The sequence below is a fragment of the Crocodylus porosus genome, unplaced genomic scaffold (genome assembly GCF_001723895.1).
Source record: "Crocodylus porosus isolate Cpor-Errol unplaced genomic scaffold, CroPor_comp1, whole genome shotgun sequence".
In the NCBI taxonomy this organism is placed as follows: Eukaryota; Metazoa; Chordata; order Crocodylia; family Crocodylidae; genus Crocodylus; species Crocodylus porosus.
The window spans coordinates 15372959-15394453 of NW_017728886.1; the positions used below are offsets into that span (position 1 = coordinate 15372959).

At 41.7% G+C, this 21495-nt stretch overlaps 1 protein-coding gene across 1 annotated transcript in view; it reads left to right on the plus strand.

Moving 5' to 3' along the window:
- Positions 1–17292, plus strand: part of NOM1 (nucleolar protein with MIF4G domain 1) — a 22240-nt gene extending 4948 nt beyond the window's left edge. Inside the window, exons 4-11 of the mRNA XM_019530567.1 lie at positions 1532–1855; positions 2645–2755; positions 3879–4046; positions 4902–5023; positions 7798–7930; positions 9276–9407; positions 14586–14695; positions 15968–17292. Of these exons, the coding sequence (XP_019386112.1) occupies positions 1532–1855; positions 2645–2755; positions 3879–4046; positions 4902–5023; positions 7798–7930; positions 9276–9407; positions 14586–14695; positions 15968–16145 (1278 nt within the window). The 3' untranslated portion in view covers positions 16146–17292. The remainder of the gene's footprint in view (positions 1–1531; positions 1856–2644; positions 2756–3878; positions 4047–4901; positions 5024–7797; positions 7931–9275; positions 9408–14585; positions 14696–15967) is intronic.
- The last annotated feature ends 4203 nt before the right edge of the window (positions 17293–21495 follow it).

A 21495-nucleotide genomic window follows, 5' to 3' on the forward strand; every position in this document is an offset into this window, starting at 1 on the left:
GCTGCTCTCCAAGCTGCCGTGCTGCATTCTTGTAAATCAGCTGTCGGATTGGTATCAGCCAGTATGGCTGCTTAATAATCAGCCATCGGTGTCAGCCAAGAATATCTTTATCGGCGCACCCCTAAAAATAACTATGCCGTGTGTCAGAGACTTTTTAGTGCACATTTAAGAATTTAATCGTGACTGTCTAAATGCATTATAAAGCATAAGATATTTTGTTTTTTAAAAAGTCTAGACTATAAAGTGCACGAAACTATGAGGTAACATTAAGGCTACAGTCAGAATTGATACAGGAGATGCAAAAGTTAAGATTTCTATAGCCATCTTTACAAGACTGTGTAGCGTGTATGTAATGTTTTTGTTGTTGAATGCACAGGTAAGTATATTGCTATATCAGTGGTTTTCAACCTGTGGTCTGTGGCCCCTTGGGGATCTGCAAAAGATGACTATGATCAATCAAAAGCATGTGAATACCTGCACTTATCATTCAAAAAGATCTACACCTCCATTTGAAATTTTTTAGGGGGTCTGCAAATGAAAACATTTAAATCTTTGTGCTGTATTGTTAAATGTTACACCTGAAACCATTGGGGAAGTGAAATGCAAGCAAGTCAGAATTGCTTTTGGAACATAATGCAGTTTTTAATAATTATAACTGCAATATTGGCATGGCGGTATTACGTGTTTTTTAATTACATAGCTTGTTTTTTAAAATGAATAGTTGACAAGTGATTACGTGCACAGTTGGAGCTAAGATGTTTGGCATATCTTTTTTTCAAAGAATGTAGATGTAATATTACTGCTGATGAATGAAGAATCAAGGAGGTATTGAATTATCCTAGGATCTTTTTCCAGATTGAACATATTCAGCAATTACTTGAGTTTTATCTAAAATTTGGAGTCAGCTAGTAGTAATGCAAAATCCACAACTACAAGCTGAGAAAAAAACATACCTATCTTATTAGGCTTTTCATGGCAAATAATTTTAATTTAAAATATTGGGCTCTCTTTGCTTGTTGGCCTCTTGACGACGGCTTAGATCAAGTGTAGTAATTTTTGGTACTGGACACGTTGTCTTTCAGTGTACAAATTACTTGGAGTAAGAAGCTGTATTAGCTTAGCAACTGGGAGCATGGTAATCCATGCTGCAGTGAGTAATACTTCCAGTTTCTTTGTTTTAAACAAATATTTTTGTAGTTGGTTCTTTATCTTTGTTTCATCAAACATAGGTCTGAAAGGATAACTGGGCTGCATGTGTAAAAATATAATTGCCATGTGGCAGTGGACAGGATGTAAATAGTATGTATTTTAAGGAGAAGAAAGAAAAATGTAAGAAAAATATAGTGTACGCTCTTTTTTTTTTTTTTTTATGATGTTGATATTTAAAATTTATGTTGAAGGAGGGGTGTAGCAGCATTCTCCAAAGTTAATTGTTGGTGTAATTATCAGCATTTATGCTTTTGCAGCTGCTGTTTAAAACAATTAATTGCATGTATGCTAACTTACTGGTAATATTTTTTTTCTTTGCCAGGTTGGTGCACACTTTTTGGAGGCAGTAGTAAAGAAATTTGATGAACTCTATACAAGTGAGACTGAAGGGAAAGAATGTGAAAACCTCTTTATCTTGATTGCCCATTTGTATAACTTCCATGTCGTGCATTCACTGCTGATCTTTGACATTCTGAAGAAGCTTGTTAGCACATTCACGGAAAAGGACATTGAACTGATTTTGCTACTCCTGAAAAATGTGGGCTTTTCCTTGAGGAAAGATGATGCCTCTGCATTGAAGGAACTGATCAGTGAGGCTCAGAACAAAGCAAGTGCTGTTGGGAAGAAATTTCAGGACCAGTCCAGGGTATGAATACATTTGGATACATAATAGGACAAATTTTCTTGTGTAGACAGAATTCATTAAAGAATTGATTAAATCTTACATCCGTAAGAACTGCTTCACAGTTAGGGCGGCTAGGATCTGGAACCAACTTCCAAAGGAAATGGTGCTGGCTCCTACCCTGGAGGTTTTTAAGAAGAGGCTTGATGCCTACTTGGCTGGAGTCATTTGAGCCCAGTTTTTCTCCTGCCCAGGCAGGGGGTCGGACTTGAAGATCTACAAGGTCCCTTCCAACCCTACTTCTATGATTCTATGATCTTTTAAACTTGCCAACACCTTCAACTTGTGTTAAATTTGTCAGCTAAAGTTCTTTGTTATGTTGTCAGATTAGATCGTAAATTAATATTGCATTTAACTTCTGTTTTTGTGTACATAGAGAAAAACATACAAAGGAAAGTTTGTTTCCAAAATACAAAGACCAGCATGATCTGAAATAGCTGTAACTAGGACCACGTTGTTATGCAAAGTTTGAGGTATTCAGTTCATTATTCAGTGTTGTTTGAGTCAAAACCCATAATAAGCAGAGGTATGAGCCTGGCTTTAAAACAAATAGAGGCAATAGTACTTGAAATGAATATGGTCTCTTAGCCAGAATTTTATATGTGCAAGTATGTAATCTAGATTCCAGAATGTATTGCAGCCAAAGTGCTTGTGTGTGTGTGCGCAGTAACACATTCCAGGTAAGTTTGCACTTTTAATGACCCTTTTTCCAGCAGCTAAGTCGTCATGTTGGGTTTTTTTTCCCTCCTGTAGGTTCACTTTATGCTAGAGACTATGCTGGCACTCAAAAATAATGATATGCGGAAAATCCCAGGTTATGACCCTGAACCAGTTGAGAAACTGCGCAAACTGCAGAGACCATTGGTAAGGATTTTGTTTTTGGTATATCCATACTACAACTGTTCCTAAGTCATACCTTCAGAACTAACTGCAAGACCCTTTTTAAGGTGATGCTGACGTATGTTAAATCTCTTGCACAGCTGGGAAATGTTGTTTTTATGTCACTATAGCTATGATGGCAGAACCCTGTAGTGGAGATATGACAGATGCAGTTTTCTGGTGGCATAATTCACCATCCTATAAATGACAGAGCAAAGTCAGTTGAAGTGTTCTGTATTTTTGCATCCCCTAGCTGACAAAACTGCAGTGTAGAGCAGGTCAGAGTTCACATCCTGAGAAACTCCTGAAATGCAGCTGTCTAGGTGTTAGTATCCAGTTGCATGTTGCTAAACAGTTAGAGAAATGAGGGAATTTTTTTCTAAGTATGCTGGGGCTTGCAGAAAGTGGTGTAGGATCCTTTAACATTTTATGCAGAGCAGGCAAGTTGTCATGTCAGAAACTGCACTTCTCAAACCTGAGGTTTATCCAGTTAACCAGCAGCGCTTCAGAAGAGTGGATATTTTTCTGAAATTTGTGTCACTATAATGTGCAAAGTTAGGAATTTAATAGATTATATCTAGGCATGTTTTAGGCAGGTTCTGTAGAGCTTTTTATTACAGTTTTGCAAGTGTACCTTTAAAACCTACTTGTAACATCTTTTCCCATCTATTCCTTATCTCCTGCTACCACTAGGTGTACTGAAAGTTTTAGTGATTTCATATGAGCAAAAATGTGCCATAGAAAATAAGAGACTGCAAATAATTTTTAATTTGTAACTAGATTGGAATTTAAACCAAAGCTTTTATAATTTAGTGAATGAAGATAATCTTCTGGATTTCTTTTTTGGTGGGTGTTCATTTAAAAAAAAGAAAAAGCAATGAAGTCCAAAAATGCAGATTTAGGAACATATATATATTTTTATTTAAAATAAATGGAATTGTGTAGGTTTTGTAGGTCATGATTAGAAGGAAAAGTTACGAGGAGGAAGATTTGACAGCACAGTAGGGAGACTTTTAAAAAGTGGGCTTTTGATCTAAAATCCTTTAAATTAAATTAAAAACCTGCTTGGAACTGAAAGATGCTCCTGTTGTTTTTGTTGTTGTACAAGGTTCACAACAGTGGTTCTGGAAGAGAGACTCAGCTTCGTGTATCATTAGAATCGCTCCTCAACGCTGACCAAGTTGGTCGCTGGTGGATTATAGGGTCATCTTGGAGTGGAGCACCAATGATTGATAATACCAACAACAAGACTCAGCAGCAACTGCCTGTTGGAAAGGTACATATATAGACATGCTATTAATTAAAGAATGTATCAAAAAATTTTTTTGTCCTTGGGACACGTGAATTGGCCTCTCAAGCCTAACAGCGTTTTGTAGAACTGAGCCTTTGGACTGTAAGATTCATCTTTCTAATTTGTAAAGCAGTGCACATCTATGGAGTTTATAGAAGCTCCATGTGACATCTGTCTCTTTCTAATGTGGTTTGTGGGGGTCAGATTTCTGTTTGCCCTGGCCCTGAAATTGTCTTTTCCACCTTCTGAAATTACAGAAAATTTCTTAGCTTTTTGACATATAAAATGAGAAAAGCAGGCACTGTCAAAGAAGGATTCCAGGACTTTGAGTAAGGTCCCTTGTTCCTACGAGATATACAGTTAACTTATTTTTAAATTGCACAAGTCACATGGCAAGAAGAGTACAGCCATTTAAATTAGATTATAGACCAGGGATAAACCTGAAACTAGTTCTGCTATAAAGGTAGAGCACTGAAGAGGTAGGTACTTAGGAAAGTAGAGCAGTTGTAATGCTTCTTCATCCAGAAGTCATTCTGCTGCTATTGGGGCAAAGCTAAATCATGTATAGGGGCAGTAACTTTATTTTAAAGTGGGATAGTTGACTTGCTACTCTTTATCCTGTTCTTATATCCATGGCCCTTAAAAAAGCACTTCTAACTCACTTGATTTTCCTTGGTAGAAGGCGAAGCCATAACAATTCTTATGTTGATTTCCAGTGATAAAGGCCAAAAGGCCTTTGGATTGTTGCTTCACAATTTGCCTCAAATAATCGGTCATGTTGGAGAGATTGCAGTGGAAGTATTTTTCTCCATCATGTCTAAAAATGAAATTTCTTTTTAGGTGAGTTCAAAGATACTGGAGCTTGCTCGTAAGCAGAGAATGAACACTGACATCAGGAAAAATATTTTTTGTGTCTTAATGACTAGTGAAGACTTCTTGGATGCCTTTGAAAAGCTTTTGAAGTAAGTACAGAGTGCGAAAGTTGCTAAGGGTTGAGGTGAGGATGGAGTGAAGAACCATCAGAAGTGATGATGACAAGGAAGCCAAGCAGTGCAGCAGAACTAAAGTACAAGTCAAGGAGTAAGGAATGGACCAAAATATTGTTAACCTTCCAGGGAGCACTTTAGAAGAAATGGCTATGACCAAGGAGCTGTTTTAGACAAACAAGGTGTTTCTACTAAGCCTGTGTGAAGCAGCTAGTATTCGCTTTGGATTTGGCTGATTTTGGGGGACAGTGAGTTGATTTAGTGATTCGAATCACTGTCCTGAATCAATTTTTAGCCAGATCTGATTTGGAGATTTGGCCACTGCTGCTGAATGTAGGGGTGCAGATTTTCTAAGATAATCAAAAACCACCATCCACTCACTGCTAAGAAACTGGCAATGTACAGTGGCAACTGAACAAATGAGCAGTGCAAAGAAAAGCATCTGAATTGGGAATTAATTCTGGAATTGCACTTAAATTTATTAAACAGGCTTCAAATAGCCAAGCATTAGAATATTTACATAAAGCTATTAACCACTAAACAGCAAAATCGGTTAAGACTGGGGTAGTGTTGTTCTGGTAATCGAGTCTAAATACCAGACTGGGCAATGATAATCTATTCTATTATTTTGAGAATTAGACATGGGCAACTGGTGCCATGTTAGTCAGAGTGGGGCACATGCCCCAACCCCCCAGCAACCAGTCACTGACTGGGGGGGTTCCCCCGCAGCCACTCTCGCTTCTGAAAGTGTCACTCCCCAGCTGGTGCTTGCGGGGGGGCCCACCGGTGTTCCCCAGCACATTGCCTAAGTGGCAAGCATGGACAGTCGTGGGGTGCACTGACACTTGGGGGATGCATGTGCACCCCCTATGCTTTGCCACCTAGAATCAGAATATTCTGTTTCAGTTAGCCTCTGTTCTGTGTTAGCCTCAGCCTGTTGGTATCGGTGAAATTTTAATTTGTTTTAAAGTGAGAACAAAAGTAAGCATCAAGACTAGCAAAAGCCAGATACATTTAAACAAGAGAATAAAAAATTAGAACTATTGTAGTAACACAGACCAGGAAAAGTAAAGAGCGGAGAAATCAATGTTTAGGCAATTATAGCAACAACAAAATTTTGCTGTAATTTACTTGTGAGATTGAGACTGTAGCCTAGAAAGTGTGATAAGCCCACTGTTATGTTAGACTATTAAAGTTGGTGTTTTTAAGGTCTTGTAAATAAAAGATTAAAAACAATTTTAGATTTATGTTTTATAAAAGCCTAAACCAGGGGTGGCCAACATGCAGGACATGCTGCAAGTGACTAGGGCGGACAGTCTGGTTGTCCTCTGTCCTCTATTGATATGAAACCAGACGCCTTTACGTCCTCTTTTTCTCTTGAAGAAATAGAGGACATAAAGGCATTGGGTTTTGTTTTAATAGAGGATAACCGGACTGTCCCCTACAAGTGACGGGGTAGCCTCTGTGTGTGGTATACAGCAGATCAGGGAAGGAACTGGGAACACGGCTACTGATCAGGCAGAGAACAGAAAGCAGGGCACCAGACCAGGAAAGAAGTCCCCACTGGGGAGCATAAAGCAGAGCAGTAGGCTGACTAGGGAAAGGGAACCAGAGGTATGGACCTTACCTTTGAAAATCTGTGGTGCACGTGTACGCAAGTACAGTGGCAGGTATCTTGAAATTTACACAGCCATCTGAGATTAGACTCCTAGCAGTCCATGACAATCTGCATTCTACCAAGTATTGAGGAAGATCCCAGGGATTTTGTATTCCTAATGCAGGAAGATAATACAAGTCTGTTACAAAAAAAAGTCCAGTCTTACAGCAGTGCAAAAAACGTTTGACATTTCAGATTAAAATATTAATCATTTTATTTTTTAATTGATTTTAGTACTGCCAAATACTTGGCAGTACTGGAAACTAAATCATATTTATTCACAGAATAGGTGCAGTGTTGAGGTACTGTTCTTTGCCAAAGTCCCTTGACCTTCTTTTAGATGGGCATTGACCTTTCTGCTGAGACAGCCGGCATGGGTGCCAATTAGTACTGATTGTGCTGCTGCAATTATTACTGCTTTTCTTAATGTGGGTGCCATTTGTTAGGACCTGGACTGAAACAGTCAAACTCATGTCACATGGGTCCCTTGGTCACCACTCAAAAAAAACTGGGTTTGTGTCTCCAACCAAAAAAAGATTGAAGATGTATAGTTTTCTCATCTGTAGTTGAATTTAATAAAATGTCTCTTCCTAACAACCTTGGCAATGGTCAAGTAAAGGCAACCTTTCCCTCCCCAAACCACGGTTGAGGATATGACTCGATCTGAGGACCCACAGCTTTTAGCTCCCTCTTTGACCTCCCCTGTGAAATTTACTGTTTTTCAGGGCTTCAGCTCTTGCTTCCTAAAGGTTAAAGAACAATCTGGCTGTGATTTGTGCCTGTTTCTCAGTCAGCAAACATAGTCTGCTGCATTTCCCTCTTCAGAAGCCCATTGTGTTTGTCATTCTCTATCTATCCCTTGTTGTTTGTGTCCTTCAGTTACATCTCAATGACAGCACTTGCCGCCCACTGAGTATGTTGGGTTGGCTTATGCAGTTGACAATTTGTTTCAATTTAAAGCTTTTAGGATTTCATTTCTGTTGCAACAGAGTAATTTAATTGATTCTGAGGAATAGCCAGCAACTCTTACTTTAAGGCAGTCAATATTTTTAAGCTCAATGAACTATTGTTGTTCTCTTTATTGAAATTGCAGGCTGGGACTTAAAGATCAGCAGGAAAGAGAGATTGTTCATGTTCTACTTGACTGTTGCCTCCAGGAAAAGACATATAACCCCTTCTATGCGTATTTGGCTGCCAAGTTTTGTGAATATGATAGAAGATTTCAGGTAAATAAAGATTTGTTCATGCTTCATTTATGCCACCAAAATGTGGGGGTTTTATTTATTTCTCCGTCTAAAGTTTTCCATTGTTGGTATCCACTGTCAGGTTTATCATACCAATCTCTTTCGTTACGTAATAACACAAAACAGCTCTTTCTGCCTAAGCATACTTTTAACTAAAAACCTGCTTACAAGGTCATCACTTTCAGCTGTTCCATTGAGATTCCTTTGGCCAGAAGAACCAGTAAGCATGTAACAAACTAAAATCAGGAAACTGCATGTGATGTTTTGGGAAAGGAAGTTGTTAAAGAGACCCCTCTTGCACCCAGCATAAACCACTGACCCTTTGCCATCCAACAGCTGGAAAAAAAAGAATGATGTAGTAGTTATAGTTGCTTCTCTTGCTATTGAAACTACAAGATGGTTGGGTTTTCTAAACAGAAACCGTAAACTGTACTCATAATTGTAGACGTTTCATGCAGACTTATTTCTCTTGGTGCTTCAGCATAAAAGCTGAAGGAAAAAAAAACCAACCTGGGTGATTTTTATTGTGTGTGTGTGCACAGTTCCTTTTTTGAATAATTTTTTTCTGCTTTGTACGCAGATAACTCCCAAAATGTTTCATCAATAGAGTATAAAAAGTTTGTAAGGCTCCTAGACAGCTACTTCTTATGTGCATCTTGTGTGACTGATATAAAATTTATAATGTTTGAAGTTGATAATTGTGGAGCTTGTAGACAGAAAAGTGGCACTTAAAACATCTGTTGTTTAATTTCAGAAAGTTGTGAATCAAGGCTAAGGTCCAGATTCTGCAAAATAGAGCCCTATCATTAGACTCCTGCATCTGCACAGAGCACCACTTATATGCAGCTATGTAGCTTAGTTTTGTAATTGTTAAAACTGTTTGTCAGCTCAGCAGTCAGCAACATTTTCCAGTGGTGGGCCAGAGTGACCCAGATCAGGTCCAAGGCAGGCTGGCACCAGGACCTAGCCATCACTGCTTCTCTCTACTGCCTCTTCTCCGTGTCCCTACAGCCTCAGTGCAGCACAGGCAAAGCCCATGCTGCCAAAGCCAGATGCAGCTGCAAACCAGGCCATAGGTTGCTAACCAATTTGGTTTATATGATTTTCAGACCAGGGGGCAATTTCTGACCTAAATTGTCTTCATTTTGCTTTGCAAATCTTTTGGAAAAGCTCATAAATCAGTTTTAAAAAATATTTTGATGCTTGCTCGCTACCTGAATGGAAAAGATGTAGTAAGGTAGGTTTGAGCACTTGCCACTATGATATTACATAGTAGTACTTCCTTATTTGACTTGTGACTTGAATTCTCTTTTATTCTTAAATGTAGATGACATTCCAGTTCAGTTTTTGGGATAAAATTCGAGATTTGGGAAACCTGTCACCCACTGCCTTCTCCAACCTGGTGTGTCTGTTAGTTCATGTGTTAAAGACAAAATCACTCTCCATTTCAGTCCTCAAGGTCAGCATATTCTCTCTTTAAAGTATTTTTGCACTTTGAACATAACTTTTACTTTGATGGAAGATGTGTTGTTGTTATCACTGGTTGCTGTCTAGCCAGTGTTACAGCGTTGGTGTTTATCCAGTTTTGATTATTCAAAGCTGAACTTTTCTCTGCCTGCTGAAATTAACTCAGTTGTCAAACTGCCCTAAACTTGGGGATGTGAGCTACCTTCATGCAAATGTTGTAATGGCCAAACTGAGAAGCTTGGCTCAGTAGTTAAGATGCTAGCTTTGGGGCTCATGAAGCCTGGGTTCAGTGCCACAGATTTCCTGAGAGACTGATGAAGTCACTTGTCTCCATTCCCCATCTGTAAAATGAGGCTAATGATAATATCTAGTGCTTTCATCCAGAGACTCACAGCACTTTACAATGCATCATTATGCCTATCTTACAAGTGTGGAAACTGAGGTCCAGAGAGGCACCTAAAGTTACTCTGAAGGCCAGTGGCAGAGCACGGAATTAAAACCAAGGTCCTAGCCCAGTGCACTGACCATTAGGAGATGCTCTCTCTTTTTGTGATGCCATGAGGATAAATTTGTTAAGAGGAACTTGGAAAGGGGCATCTGGAAAGTACTTAAAATCCGTATGCAGAAGACAGAATTTGGTCTACTGTAGACAGGAATAGTGTTTTATGGGAAATCAGAGTTGAAGACAATATATGTTTGTTTTTTTTCTCCCATATTTATACTGCCTATATTAGAGGTAGTTAACCTTCCTTTATGTACAGAATAGGCTAGTTGAGTTGCAAACTGCTTTGCTACAAAAGGGTGCATGGCTTTTTTATCATGCTAAAAACCAGCAGTGAGGTTTGAGGCGGTTACTAACTAGTTGGGATTATTTTGTTCCTTTGGAGAAGGCAGGATGTCAAAACCACAGTTTCATAGTTGGTACCGTTGGAAGGGACCTAAGCAGATCATCATCAAGTCCAACCGCCTGCCATGGGCAGGAAAGAAAGCAAGCTGGGGTCAATTGACCCCAGCCAGGTGATTTATCTAGCCTCCTTTTGAAGACCCTCAGGGTAAAAGCAAGCACCACTTCCCTTGGAAGTTGGTTCCAGCTCCTAGCTGCCCTGACTGTGAAGTAGTGCCTCCTGATATCTAGCCTGAATCTACTGTCAGTCAATTTATGGCCATTATTCCTTGTTACTTCCTATAGTGCTTAGGGGAACAGGGACTCTCCCATAGCCTTGGCCAGTTTGTAGATGGCCACCATATCCCCTCTCACCCTTCTCTTGTGGAGGCTGAACAGGTTCAGGTCCCATAGCCTCTGCTCATAGGGCCTGCCCTGCTGCCCCCTGATCATGCGAGTGGCCCTCCTCTGGACCCCCTTGACATCCCTCCTGAAGTGCGGCACCCAGAACTGGACACGGTACTTCAACTGCGGCCTTACCACTTAAACATGCCTTTAGAGCAAGGTCTTGAGGATATCCATGGATTCTGTTGACTTTGCTAATTACTGCCTTGATGTTGAATCTTCCATTTTGGAGTAAAATTACTGAGATGGCTGTTCAGGGAGCAAAGTAATGACCTGGATTCCAAATGTCTTCAAGGTTTGTCTACAGAGTTGCCCCCCACTTCTTACCCTCAGTGAGGGGTGAATAAACTGTTTACTGAAATAGCTACACTCTGTATATTCCCTAGTTAAGATGCAGTTTATTCCATTTCCTGTTCAGAATAATACTGTAGTGGGATAATCACTTTTATACCAAAATAACTGCAGCCCACACTATTAAGGTTGTACTGGTATACTTATACTAATATAGTTGAAATTACGCGAGTGTTGTTAGACTACCCCAAATTCTGGTTATGATAAAACCATGCTGTATTGCAGGGCAAAAGAGTGCTGCCCCTGCTGTTGTACTGTAGCAGTCTTTGGGGCCCCCAGATGCTGAAGAGATGGGCTGCCACAGAAATGTTCTCAGATTCTGACTGAGCAGGAAGTGTGCTTTGGCTGCCTGCATATGTCAGAGGGGCCTGTCTCCTTGGAAAGACCCATCTGGGTATCTTAGTACTGGTAAATAGGGTGCCCCACATGGGTGGCTTTAGAAGTTGGTTTTGAGCAATTGCTCTTCCATGCAGTGATCTCTTGTGGCAGATTCAATTAGATTCTCTTGTGTGCAACTCTTATCCAATGTGTATGTGAAGCCAGTAGGTGTTTTTGAACTGAAGCGTAAGGGATTATTCTTTGTTTTCATCTCCAGTTTGTCAAATTATGCAAGGCTCATTCTTTTGATTTATGATTGGTTTGCTTTTCATTTATGGTGATCCCGGATGCCACTGGATCACAAACTCAATATGAGTCTGGAGTGTGACACAGCTGCTCAAAAGGCAAATGCAATTTTGGACTGCCTCAATGAAGACATTAGGTGCAAGAAACGGGAAGTGATGGTGATTCTTTACTCGGCACTGATTAAGCCTCGTTTAGAGTGTGATGGGCAGTTTTGGGCTCCGCATTTTAAAAAAGGCATGAAAAGTTAGGGTCCGGGGTGAGCAACAAAATTGATAAAGAGCTTGGAAGGAAAGTGTTGAAGGAAATAAGCCTATTCAGCTTGTGGAAAAGGCACTTGAGGGGACAAGAAACCAATCCTCAAATATATGAAGGAGTGCCATAAAGAAGGAAAACACTTCCCTCTTGCTGCAGAGAGTAAGACACAGCCCAATGGCTTGAAGTTGTAGATTTAGACTGGATATCAGGAAAAATTTGTTCGCTGTTAGAACAGTGAGGAAGTGAAATAGACTGCCTAGGGAACTTGTGGATTCCCTTTCCTTAGCGTTGTTCAAAAAGAGGTTTCATAGTCGATGATCAGCTCAGGTCCTGTCCAACCCCCTGCCATGGCAGGAAAGAGTACTGGGGTCGAACGACCCCAGCAAGGTGATTGTCAAGCCTTGTCTTAAAGACCCCCAGGGTAGGAGCCTGCACCACTTCTCTTGGAAGTTGGTTCCAGATCCTAGCCGCCCTGACCGTGAAGTAGCGCCTCCTGATGTCTAGCCTGAGTCTACCCTCTGCCAGCTTGTGACCGTTATTTCTTGTCACTCCTGGTTGCGCTCGGGGGAACAAGGACTCCCCCAACGCCTGCTGGTCCCCTCTGACTAGTTTGTAAACGGCCACTAGATCCCCCCTCAGCCTTCTCTTGTGGAGGCTGAACAGGTTCAGGTCCCGTAGCCTCTCCTCGTAGGGCCTGCCCTGCTGCCCCCTGATCATGCGAGTGGTCTCCTCTGGACCCTCTCCATGCTGTCCACATCCCTCCTGAAATGCAGCACCTTGCACTTGTCAGTATTGAAACCCATCCTGTTCTTATCCGCCCACCCCTGTAACCTGTCTAGGTCCGATTGTAGCCTATTCCTCCCTTCTAGCGTGCCCAATTCTCCCCACATCTTAGTGTCGTCTGCGAATTTGAACAGGGTGCTTTTTACACCCACGTCCCAGTTGCTGAAGATGTTGAACAGTGCAGGCCCAAGCCCTGCAGAACCCCACTGCCCTCCAGGTCAAGTAAGACCCGTCCACCACTGCTCTCTGGGTACAGCCCTCCAGCCAACTAGTGACCCATCTGACTATAGGTATCAATGCCACAGTCTCCTAGTTTTTAATGAGAACGGGGTGAGAGACAGTGTCTAAGGCCTTCCTAAAGTCCAGGAAGACTATGTCCACTGCTACGCCTGCGTCCAAGGATTTGGTGACCTGGTCATAGAAGGCCACCAGGTTGGTCTGACAGGACCTGCTGCTAATGAACCCGTGTTGATTGCCCCTAAGCATAATCTCCCCTGCTGGCCCCTCATGGGCATGCACCAGGATAATTCTCTCAAAAAGTTTACCCAGGATCAAGGTAAGACTGACTGGCCTATAGTTTCCTGGGTCCTCCTTCTTCCCCTTTTTGAAGATGGGAACCATGTTCGCCCTCTTCCAGTGCTCTGGCACCACGCCAAAGCACCATGAGTGTTCATAAAGCTATGCCCGGGGTCCCACAATGACCTTTGCCAATTCCCTCAGCACTCAGGGGTGGAGATTGTCCGGAGCAGCTGATTTAAATACGTCCAGTTCCCTGACTAGATCCTCACTGACCCTAGGCCTGGGTGTGCCTCCCCTGGGGTCTATGGAGGTCCCAGTGGCGGGGTGACCCGGTCCCTACTCAAAAAAATGGAGGCAAAGAAATTGTTAAATAGGTTAGCTTTGCTGTCTGGTGCAATGACCAGATTTCCTAGAGTGTCTTGTGGAGGCCCCATGTTACCTGGTACCTTCTTTTTACCTCCTATGTATCTGAAAAAGGACCTCTTAAAAAAAAGTTGGATAAGCATTAGTCAGGGATCATCTAGGGGTCGCTATGCCTGTGCTATAGCGTGGTTATTCCTTTGCTTCTGGGCTTTGCTGGTTGCTAAAGGGCTGGGAGGGAATTATTTTTCCTCCTGTCACTACATTTGTCAGGCTTGTTTTGTTTTGTTTTATTCCCTTCCTCAGAAGTTGTGGCTGTGGGCCCAGTGGAGGTGCCAGTAGCTGTGGTTTCGGTGCCTGTGGAGGTGCCGCTAGCTGTGGTCTCAGTATCTGTGGACGTGCCAGAAGTTGTGGCTGTGGGCTGCAAGCCAAGGCTGGAGATTTTGACTGGGGTGCTCTGATGCTGCTGCTGGAGATTCCTGATTAAAGGGTCTTTCCCCTCTGCTCAGGGTCAGACCAATTGCCATATTTGGGTTCAGGAAGGAATATTTTACTCCAGAGTCATATTGGTACAGACAAGGAGTTTGGGGGCCATTGCCTTGGCCCTCTTCCTTGGATTTCTTGAGTATTTTTAACAACCCATGCAGCAGCAGGATGCTGACTGTCCTTGCCCTCCTGCTATACCTTTTGGCAGCCTAGGATTGTAGTTGAGACCAGGTTGATTTGTGTAGTTTTAATAATAAGTTAGACAAGGATGTGTATAAAATGGTTTAGATAAGGATGATCCTGCCTCAGGCAGGGGGTTGAACTAGATTAACTCTGGTGATCCTTGCCAGCCATATTTTCCTAAGATTCTAGGAAAGATCACAATATTTCTAAATAAAGATGCATCTTCAAGCTTCTAAAAGATGATTCCATAGTTTTAAAATGTTTTTTGCAATTTTCTTTTTTTATTATTTTCAGACTAATTCTTATTATCTTATTAACTAGGTAATTGAATTCAGTGAACTAGACAAACCCAAAGTCCGTTTCCTGCGGCAAGTGTTAAGTATGCTGTTAATAAAAACAGACTCAGAAGAACTTAGTACCATTTTTGGAAGGTAAGTGATGGGTGGTCTTCCCAGGGAATGCTTAGTGAATAGGTATTGGAAAAATAAAAGGGCTTTGCTTTCTCTGTTACTGTTCTAAACATCTGACTTAGAGAAACTCTTGGGACAGAGGCACGTCTTCCTATATGCTTGTACAGTGCCTTACCCAAAGTGATTCCAATTTTGATTGGGGTATCACTTGCTATTACAAAATAAAAATGTATGTCCAGCACTTGATACAGATTTTGAAATGGTGCATGATTTCAGTGATCAGACTGTCCAACAAGAACAAGAAAATTGTTGATGAACACACCTGATATACCAGCCAGGTTCAGAGTTCAGTCATGCCACCAAATTGTTCTGCTACCTCACTTATGCATTGCAAAATGAGAAATTAAGGGGAAGCTAGTTTATCAATGTTGTTGCATATTATTTAAAAATCTCCATTTCTCATGTGAGAGGGGTGAGGGTCTTCAGGTGAATGCCTTTTAGAGGTAATCAAAAGAAATGCCTTAACCCCTCTGAAGTGGCTATAATCTAGGTCTAATGTGTTTTCTCCCTTTTTCTACAAACCATGAATTGTCTGAAAAGCTTGAATAAATGTACTTGCATCCAAGGCATTAGCTTGGTTACAGCATGCTTTTAAGGACCCATTTATATTACAGTATGGAACAGTGTTCAGTGTAGGTCACAGGTAATCGGATTTCATTACAAGTGTGTTTATGGTGCGTATAAGAACCTTTGTAAGTTATTCTAAAAAAGAACTGGGGCGGGGCTAAGTGTATCTGAAAATAATGGCACAGCACTTATGTAATGGAATCAACAGTGGTGGTGTCTACCTTTTGGAATTAGATTAGTTTTAGGTATTGTAATAGTAATTAATATGTTACTTTTACAATTTTTTTAGACCTACTTAAAAACTGGAATGTCTCTATTGCTGTGCATTTACAAACCTATTCCAAATGCTATCTGAAATACATGGGTATATTGCCTATGCTTTTAATTTTGCCATAACTTATGCCTTATGTCAACTCCTGTGAAGCACTTTAAATTCCAAACTGCTTTTGAGAACCGATTTGCATGTAAGGTGTCTGGCTAGTTGTTAAATCAGTGTAAGCTTCTACTTGTTGACATGAAAACAAAAGTATTTAGCTTTTATTGAGAATTCTTCATTTGGATATTTTCACAAAACCTGCCATTTGAACAAAAAGCACTTCATAATTTTCATCACCTGGAACATAAGAAATTGGAATTATTCCTGATTTGTTCTCTTTCTCTCTCCAGGTTATCTGACAACCCAAAATTGGGAATGTTGCGTGAAGGTTTGAAGCTCTTCCTTAGTCACTTCTTATTAAAGAACGTTCAAGTGCACACAAGTGCTGAAAAAGCCAGTTTACTAAAAGAAAGAGTTGAATTAGTAAGCAGGACTTTGCAAGCAAAGGAATCCAGATTGAAACTATAGTTTGCTCTTCAACTTTGTATGAAAACTTTGTATGGACTTCATAACAATGTTGTGCTTAACTGCAACAGGTCTTTTTTAAGAAATCTAAATGCTTGATATTAAGCTGTATTGTTACCCTGCTAAGGATCCCAAACTCTGGATATAACAGAGCTGTATCACCCCCAAACAAGAATCTCAGTTTTCTGAGATGGTCACAAAAGGAGGACATTATATATAAAAAAAAAAAAAATTGCGTGTCTTTCTTCACTTGTCTAGTCATCATTTAAGGTTTATCTTCTTCCTTCCTCATTCACCTCTAATGAGTATTTCCTAGTACCATTGTACATCTTGGGAGATGGCAAAAATTATTAAATTTTACTTAATACCTCATATCAGTCTCCACATGATGCTATCCAGCAAACCCTAGTTTTGTAATTCTGGAGAGTTCAGTGTTTGATATTCAAACTGTTACCTTTTATTTTAAATAATTGTGTAAAATTGAAAAAAAGTAAGTGTTTCTGTGTTGTATAATGCTCGGCCTTCTCTGAGGCTTGTTAATTACTTACTGTAAGCAGGTGTAAAGCAGACCACTAGATGGCACAGACACAGGTGAGTCAGTTTTGGAACAGTTCTGCGTTTTTAAAGAAAATGTGCTTTGTGATTGTACTGACTAGTTCAAAGAATTGTTTACCTGCATTGCTGTCAGGGAATGATTTCTCCAACACTTGCATTATAAACCTTGGTGGTTTAGATTGGTATGAAGAGTTAGTTTGCCCAATTATATTGGGCTTAAATAGCAAAGCATAATTTTATGCTAATATTTTAATCTATAACTGCCTAGTGCATTTGGATCTCGTGGTTTCTGAGGCTTTTGCCAGCTCCTACCTTAAAATGTTTCCATGTGTAAATTCTACATGTGCTGTAATCAAACTTATTTTCTGTCTTCCAGGAGGAGAATATCCCATTTAGATCCTACTCTTTTTCTTTATCCAGGTGCTTGAAGGACTAATATTTTGGGTGCATCACCTGATTCCTTGTTAGATTAGATGAAGTGTTTCTTAAAATATATGGCATCTTACAAGTGGCAAATTAAACCAGATTTTCATGGCTAATTTTGCCATGTATGATACATTCTAGCAAACAATATTTAAATAAAACTTAATGTCACCAGGTTGTATGGATGGCTAGCGAACTAGTTTGAAATCGGTTCCTACTACAGTAACACACAAATCCAGCCCATCATCCTGTAGCCGTAACATGCATCATGACTCTTACTATGGTGAAGTCTGTTGGATTACTAGAACTCAACTAATGGGTTTGGTAGAGACACAGTCCTTACCCTAAGGAAATCACTGGTTAAACAAGGACATTGGTCTTTTTCAAGCTTATCTTAAAACTATCCGTCTGCCCTAAGGACATTAAAGATCCTGCGAATGCCCCATGAGGCCATCATTGCCAGTTTCTGTAGCCAAGAGGGCAGAGTGGACTACCATAGCTAGTCACCTTTGATGTCACAGGTTGAAAGACTAGGTACCTATTTATGAGTAAGCTGACAGGAAGTAGCCTTTGACATAAGTCAAGAGCAAGGCTCAAGCTGTCACCTTTAAATCAGCAGCAAGATGCCTTTAATATACAAAAGCCTTCGTCTGTCTGTCCATAATACTTTTATTCGCACTCTGATTGGTTGTCTGAAACAACCAATCGAAGTGCTTCAAGAGCGTTCAGGACAGGAGGTGGCAGTGGTGCACTGCCATGATGGCAACAGAGTGGGGGGCAGGGGGCCAGGCCAGCAATGCTAGCCTCACCCCAACCTAGCCTGAGACGGTGGCAATGGAGCAAGGAGGGGCCAGGCCAGCACTACGGACCTCACCCCCTCTGGCCTTGCTCCCTGCAGGCAGCAGCAGCACAGGCTGCTGGCTGACGGGTGCGGAGGAGACAGCGGGGCAAGCCTCACCCCCCACCCTCTGCTCCTTGGAGATGGTGGTGGGTGGCGATTCTCCATCCCTGCCTGCCCCCTCAGTCATTCGTGGGGAGGGGAGGCAGGTGGGCTGGGGGGAGAACAGCACCAGACATAAAGCGGGCCTGGCCCCAAAGCAGCAGGAGGGGGGAAGGCTGAGGAATGGGCCCAGACCCAAAGCGGCAGGGGCAGGGAGAGCAAGAGTGAGCCTGGCCCTGAAGCGGTGAGGGGGCAGGGGAAGCCAGGCACGCGTCTCAGTCTGCACCCATGTGCCCCCTGCCCCCGTCATTCTTGATGGCCACTTTGCTAGTGCCTTAATATGTCTTCTGCATTTCTTTAAAAACTCTGTGTCCCTATTTGTATGAGCAGGCCTACCCTTAAACTGATTGCCCCCTTCTCAACACCTGGCTGTAAAGTACTCATTTTGCTGGTTTTGTGGTGCTTAATAAAGTGTTTTGGGATCCCTGAAACTATTTTTGAGCGTCTGTGATTAGTGTGTGATACCAAGATGTCAAGCATTTTTCATGCATTTCCCTGATGAAATAATTCTCTTGAGCTTTTAAACTGGGAAAAAAATGTTTCATTGTTTCCAGTGCTTGTTGTCCAAGAGTCCAGCTCATATAGAACAATACAACTGGTCAGCAGGGGAAAAAAGATGCCGAGAACTCGGTGCAACTGAACAACATAATGTACACGGGGGGTGCAATGCCACCTGCAGCAGCTGTTGCTCATAGCAATTGGTTCTGTTGTCCTTTATGGAGGGTGAGAGGTAGTGGAAAAGGTGGGGGGGGGAGGGGGGCGTGTGTGTGTCAAGACTGGGACTTGAAACTGCTTTTTTTTTTTTAATATATGTCTATAAAGGTATAACTGTTAGGACTGTACAAAGCTTCGGTCACTGATTTCAATTCAGTGGAGATTCGGCCCAATTCGGCCGCCGAATCTCTGAATCCAGATTTAACCAGGAGACCCTTTAATTTCTCCACATCAAATCAGAACCCTCCAAATCAATTCAGAGAGATCTGATGATTCGGACAGACACAGCTTTAAATGGTTTTTTTTCTACTTACTTCAAGGTACCAGGCGGCTCGTGAATGCTGAGATGCTGGGGCAGGTGAAGGGTCCCACAGGAGCGCGGAGGGGTCCCTAGCACACTTGGCAGCAGATCTGGAAGTGGACCAGAAGCGCTTCCGGGTCACTGGGGGGCCCCTGCCTCCTAGTTCGGCAACTGGTACTTCCTGGGTCTGGGGGGGCACCCAGGGTTCCCCTGTGGCCGATCGCCAAGCAGAGGGAGAGTGGGGGTGGGGGATCTTCTGGTCCACTTCTGGGTCTGCCACTGAGCACGGTGGTGGGGGGGAGAATGACACACTCCATCTCACCCACCGTCACAGTGTTTACAAGTTGGTACCTCAAGGTATGAAAAAACATTTAAAGCTGTGTCTATGGCCAAATCAGCATTGAATCTTCAGGTTTGGATTTAGCCTTAATTGCATTGGGACAGTGATCCAAATCAACTAATTGAATCACTGTCCTCAATTCAGGCTGAATCCAAATCTAATGCGTCCCATTTCACACACCCCTAATAGATATATCTATATCATATTTACTCAAATCCAAGATTAGTCCCGTCTTGCTATTCAACCTGGGGAAAATAAAGTCTAGGTCTGAATTTGAGTACCAGCTCAGGGCAGGGGGGTTGGGGCCAGAGCCTCTGTGTGCTCTTATGTTCTGGGCTAAGTCGGAGCCAAAACTGCTATAAAGTGTAAGCAGAGGCTGGGAGGGGAAAATTAGTAGGGTGGCAGACAACAGAAGGCAAGTGGCAGGAACAAGTAGGAAAGAAGAAAGGGGAGGCAGGCTGCCTGCCTCCATCCCCACACTACCATTTTCCCTGCAACTTGGCTTCCTGCAGCAGTGTGGGGGCTAAATTTTAAGACAACCTTCCTATAATGGATTACATGGACGATTATAACAGATGCATAATTTTCCCTGTATAGAATGTAATTGTTTGCAGTCATCTTAAATTCAGGCATCTTGGATTCAAGTATATATGGTAGTGTTGCAATAAACACTGAAAGAAGACTTAAAAGAAGCTCAAAACCTTTTTTTTTTTTCCCCCCTCTCCCTATCATCTTACCTCAGGCCATTGTCAGTACCTTGTGTATAGAAGGAAGATTAGTAGGGTCAATTAGCAGGGTTCATTTCTGTTCCCTGTTTGTGCAGGTCTTCCATGCAACTGGCAGCAAAAAAAAAATCTTCAAGCAGGGAAATATTAGATCCACAAAACTGGCAGGGAAACTTTGGCAGTGGAACTGCTGATGTCTCACTTCAGTGGGCAAGATTAAGTTGATTCCACCCCTTGAATATGTATGTCTTGTCTGTCAAGTAGTGTGATGCAAACAGTTCCCTCAGAAGCAACTGTGCCAATCCTCAAACCTCAAATTGTAATCGCATAGAGACTGTTGTGGCTGTAAATTGCGGGGGATCTAGCAAAGTAGAAAAAGCACTCTTTAGGCCATGGCAACTGCCTAACAAATGTTTCTGCTTTCAGGGGACTTCCCAGCACCACTTTAACATGTTTGTGGTTGAATACATAAACTATAAATGAAATGCACATTGCTGCAGCTGGAGCCTGCCAGAAGGACAGGGACAACCTTGCTCTTAGAACAAACTTTAAAATGTCCTCCTTAATCAAAATGTGACAGGCTGTCACTTCCTTGTCCAATTGCTTTCTTTTGCAGTCAGGAGTGAATATCCTTTATTGCCGATGGCAATTGTGCCTAGTGCTTTGTGATTCTAAAGAGGTTAACTTGCTGCAGTTGCAGGAGGCAAAGCCTTGCAGGTGCTGTTACTGCCTTAAAGGAGACAGCTTAAAGTTTGCAGTTTAACAATCAGTTTTTATTTGTATAATTAAAACTTGCTTTTTATTCACTATTATTCATCCTAAACAATTAGTATGTCTTGCCCTTTATCATACAGTCATTTATCTCAGCCAGAACCTACAACTTTTTTTTCAGCCTACAACTTCAGGATTAGTTTGACACATTCGATTGCTGTGGCCTCCTCTAAAAATCATTTGGAAAGTAAGATTTTGCTGGGGGAAACTGAAATATGTTGTCACTTCACAGTGGTTCATGGTACACTTGATAGATAGCATCTGATGAAGTGTACTTGGGTTCACAAAAGCTTGTGCCATATATATCTTATTTAGTTGCTCTATAAGGCTAGGGACAGAAATTACAAATAAGCTGGTATAAGTGCTTGGAAACCAGTTCATATCTGTAACACAACAGAAGTTCAATGCACATAAACCACTTTCAAAATGGCCAAGTGGACTGGCCAAGTTCGCCGATGACACCAAACTTTGGGGCAAAGCATCCACGCCAGAAGATAGGCGGGTGATCCAGGCTGACCTGGACA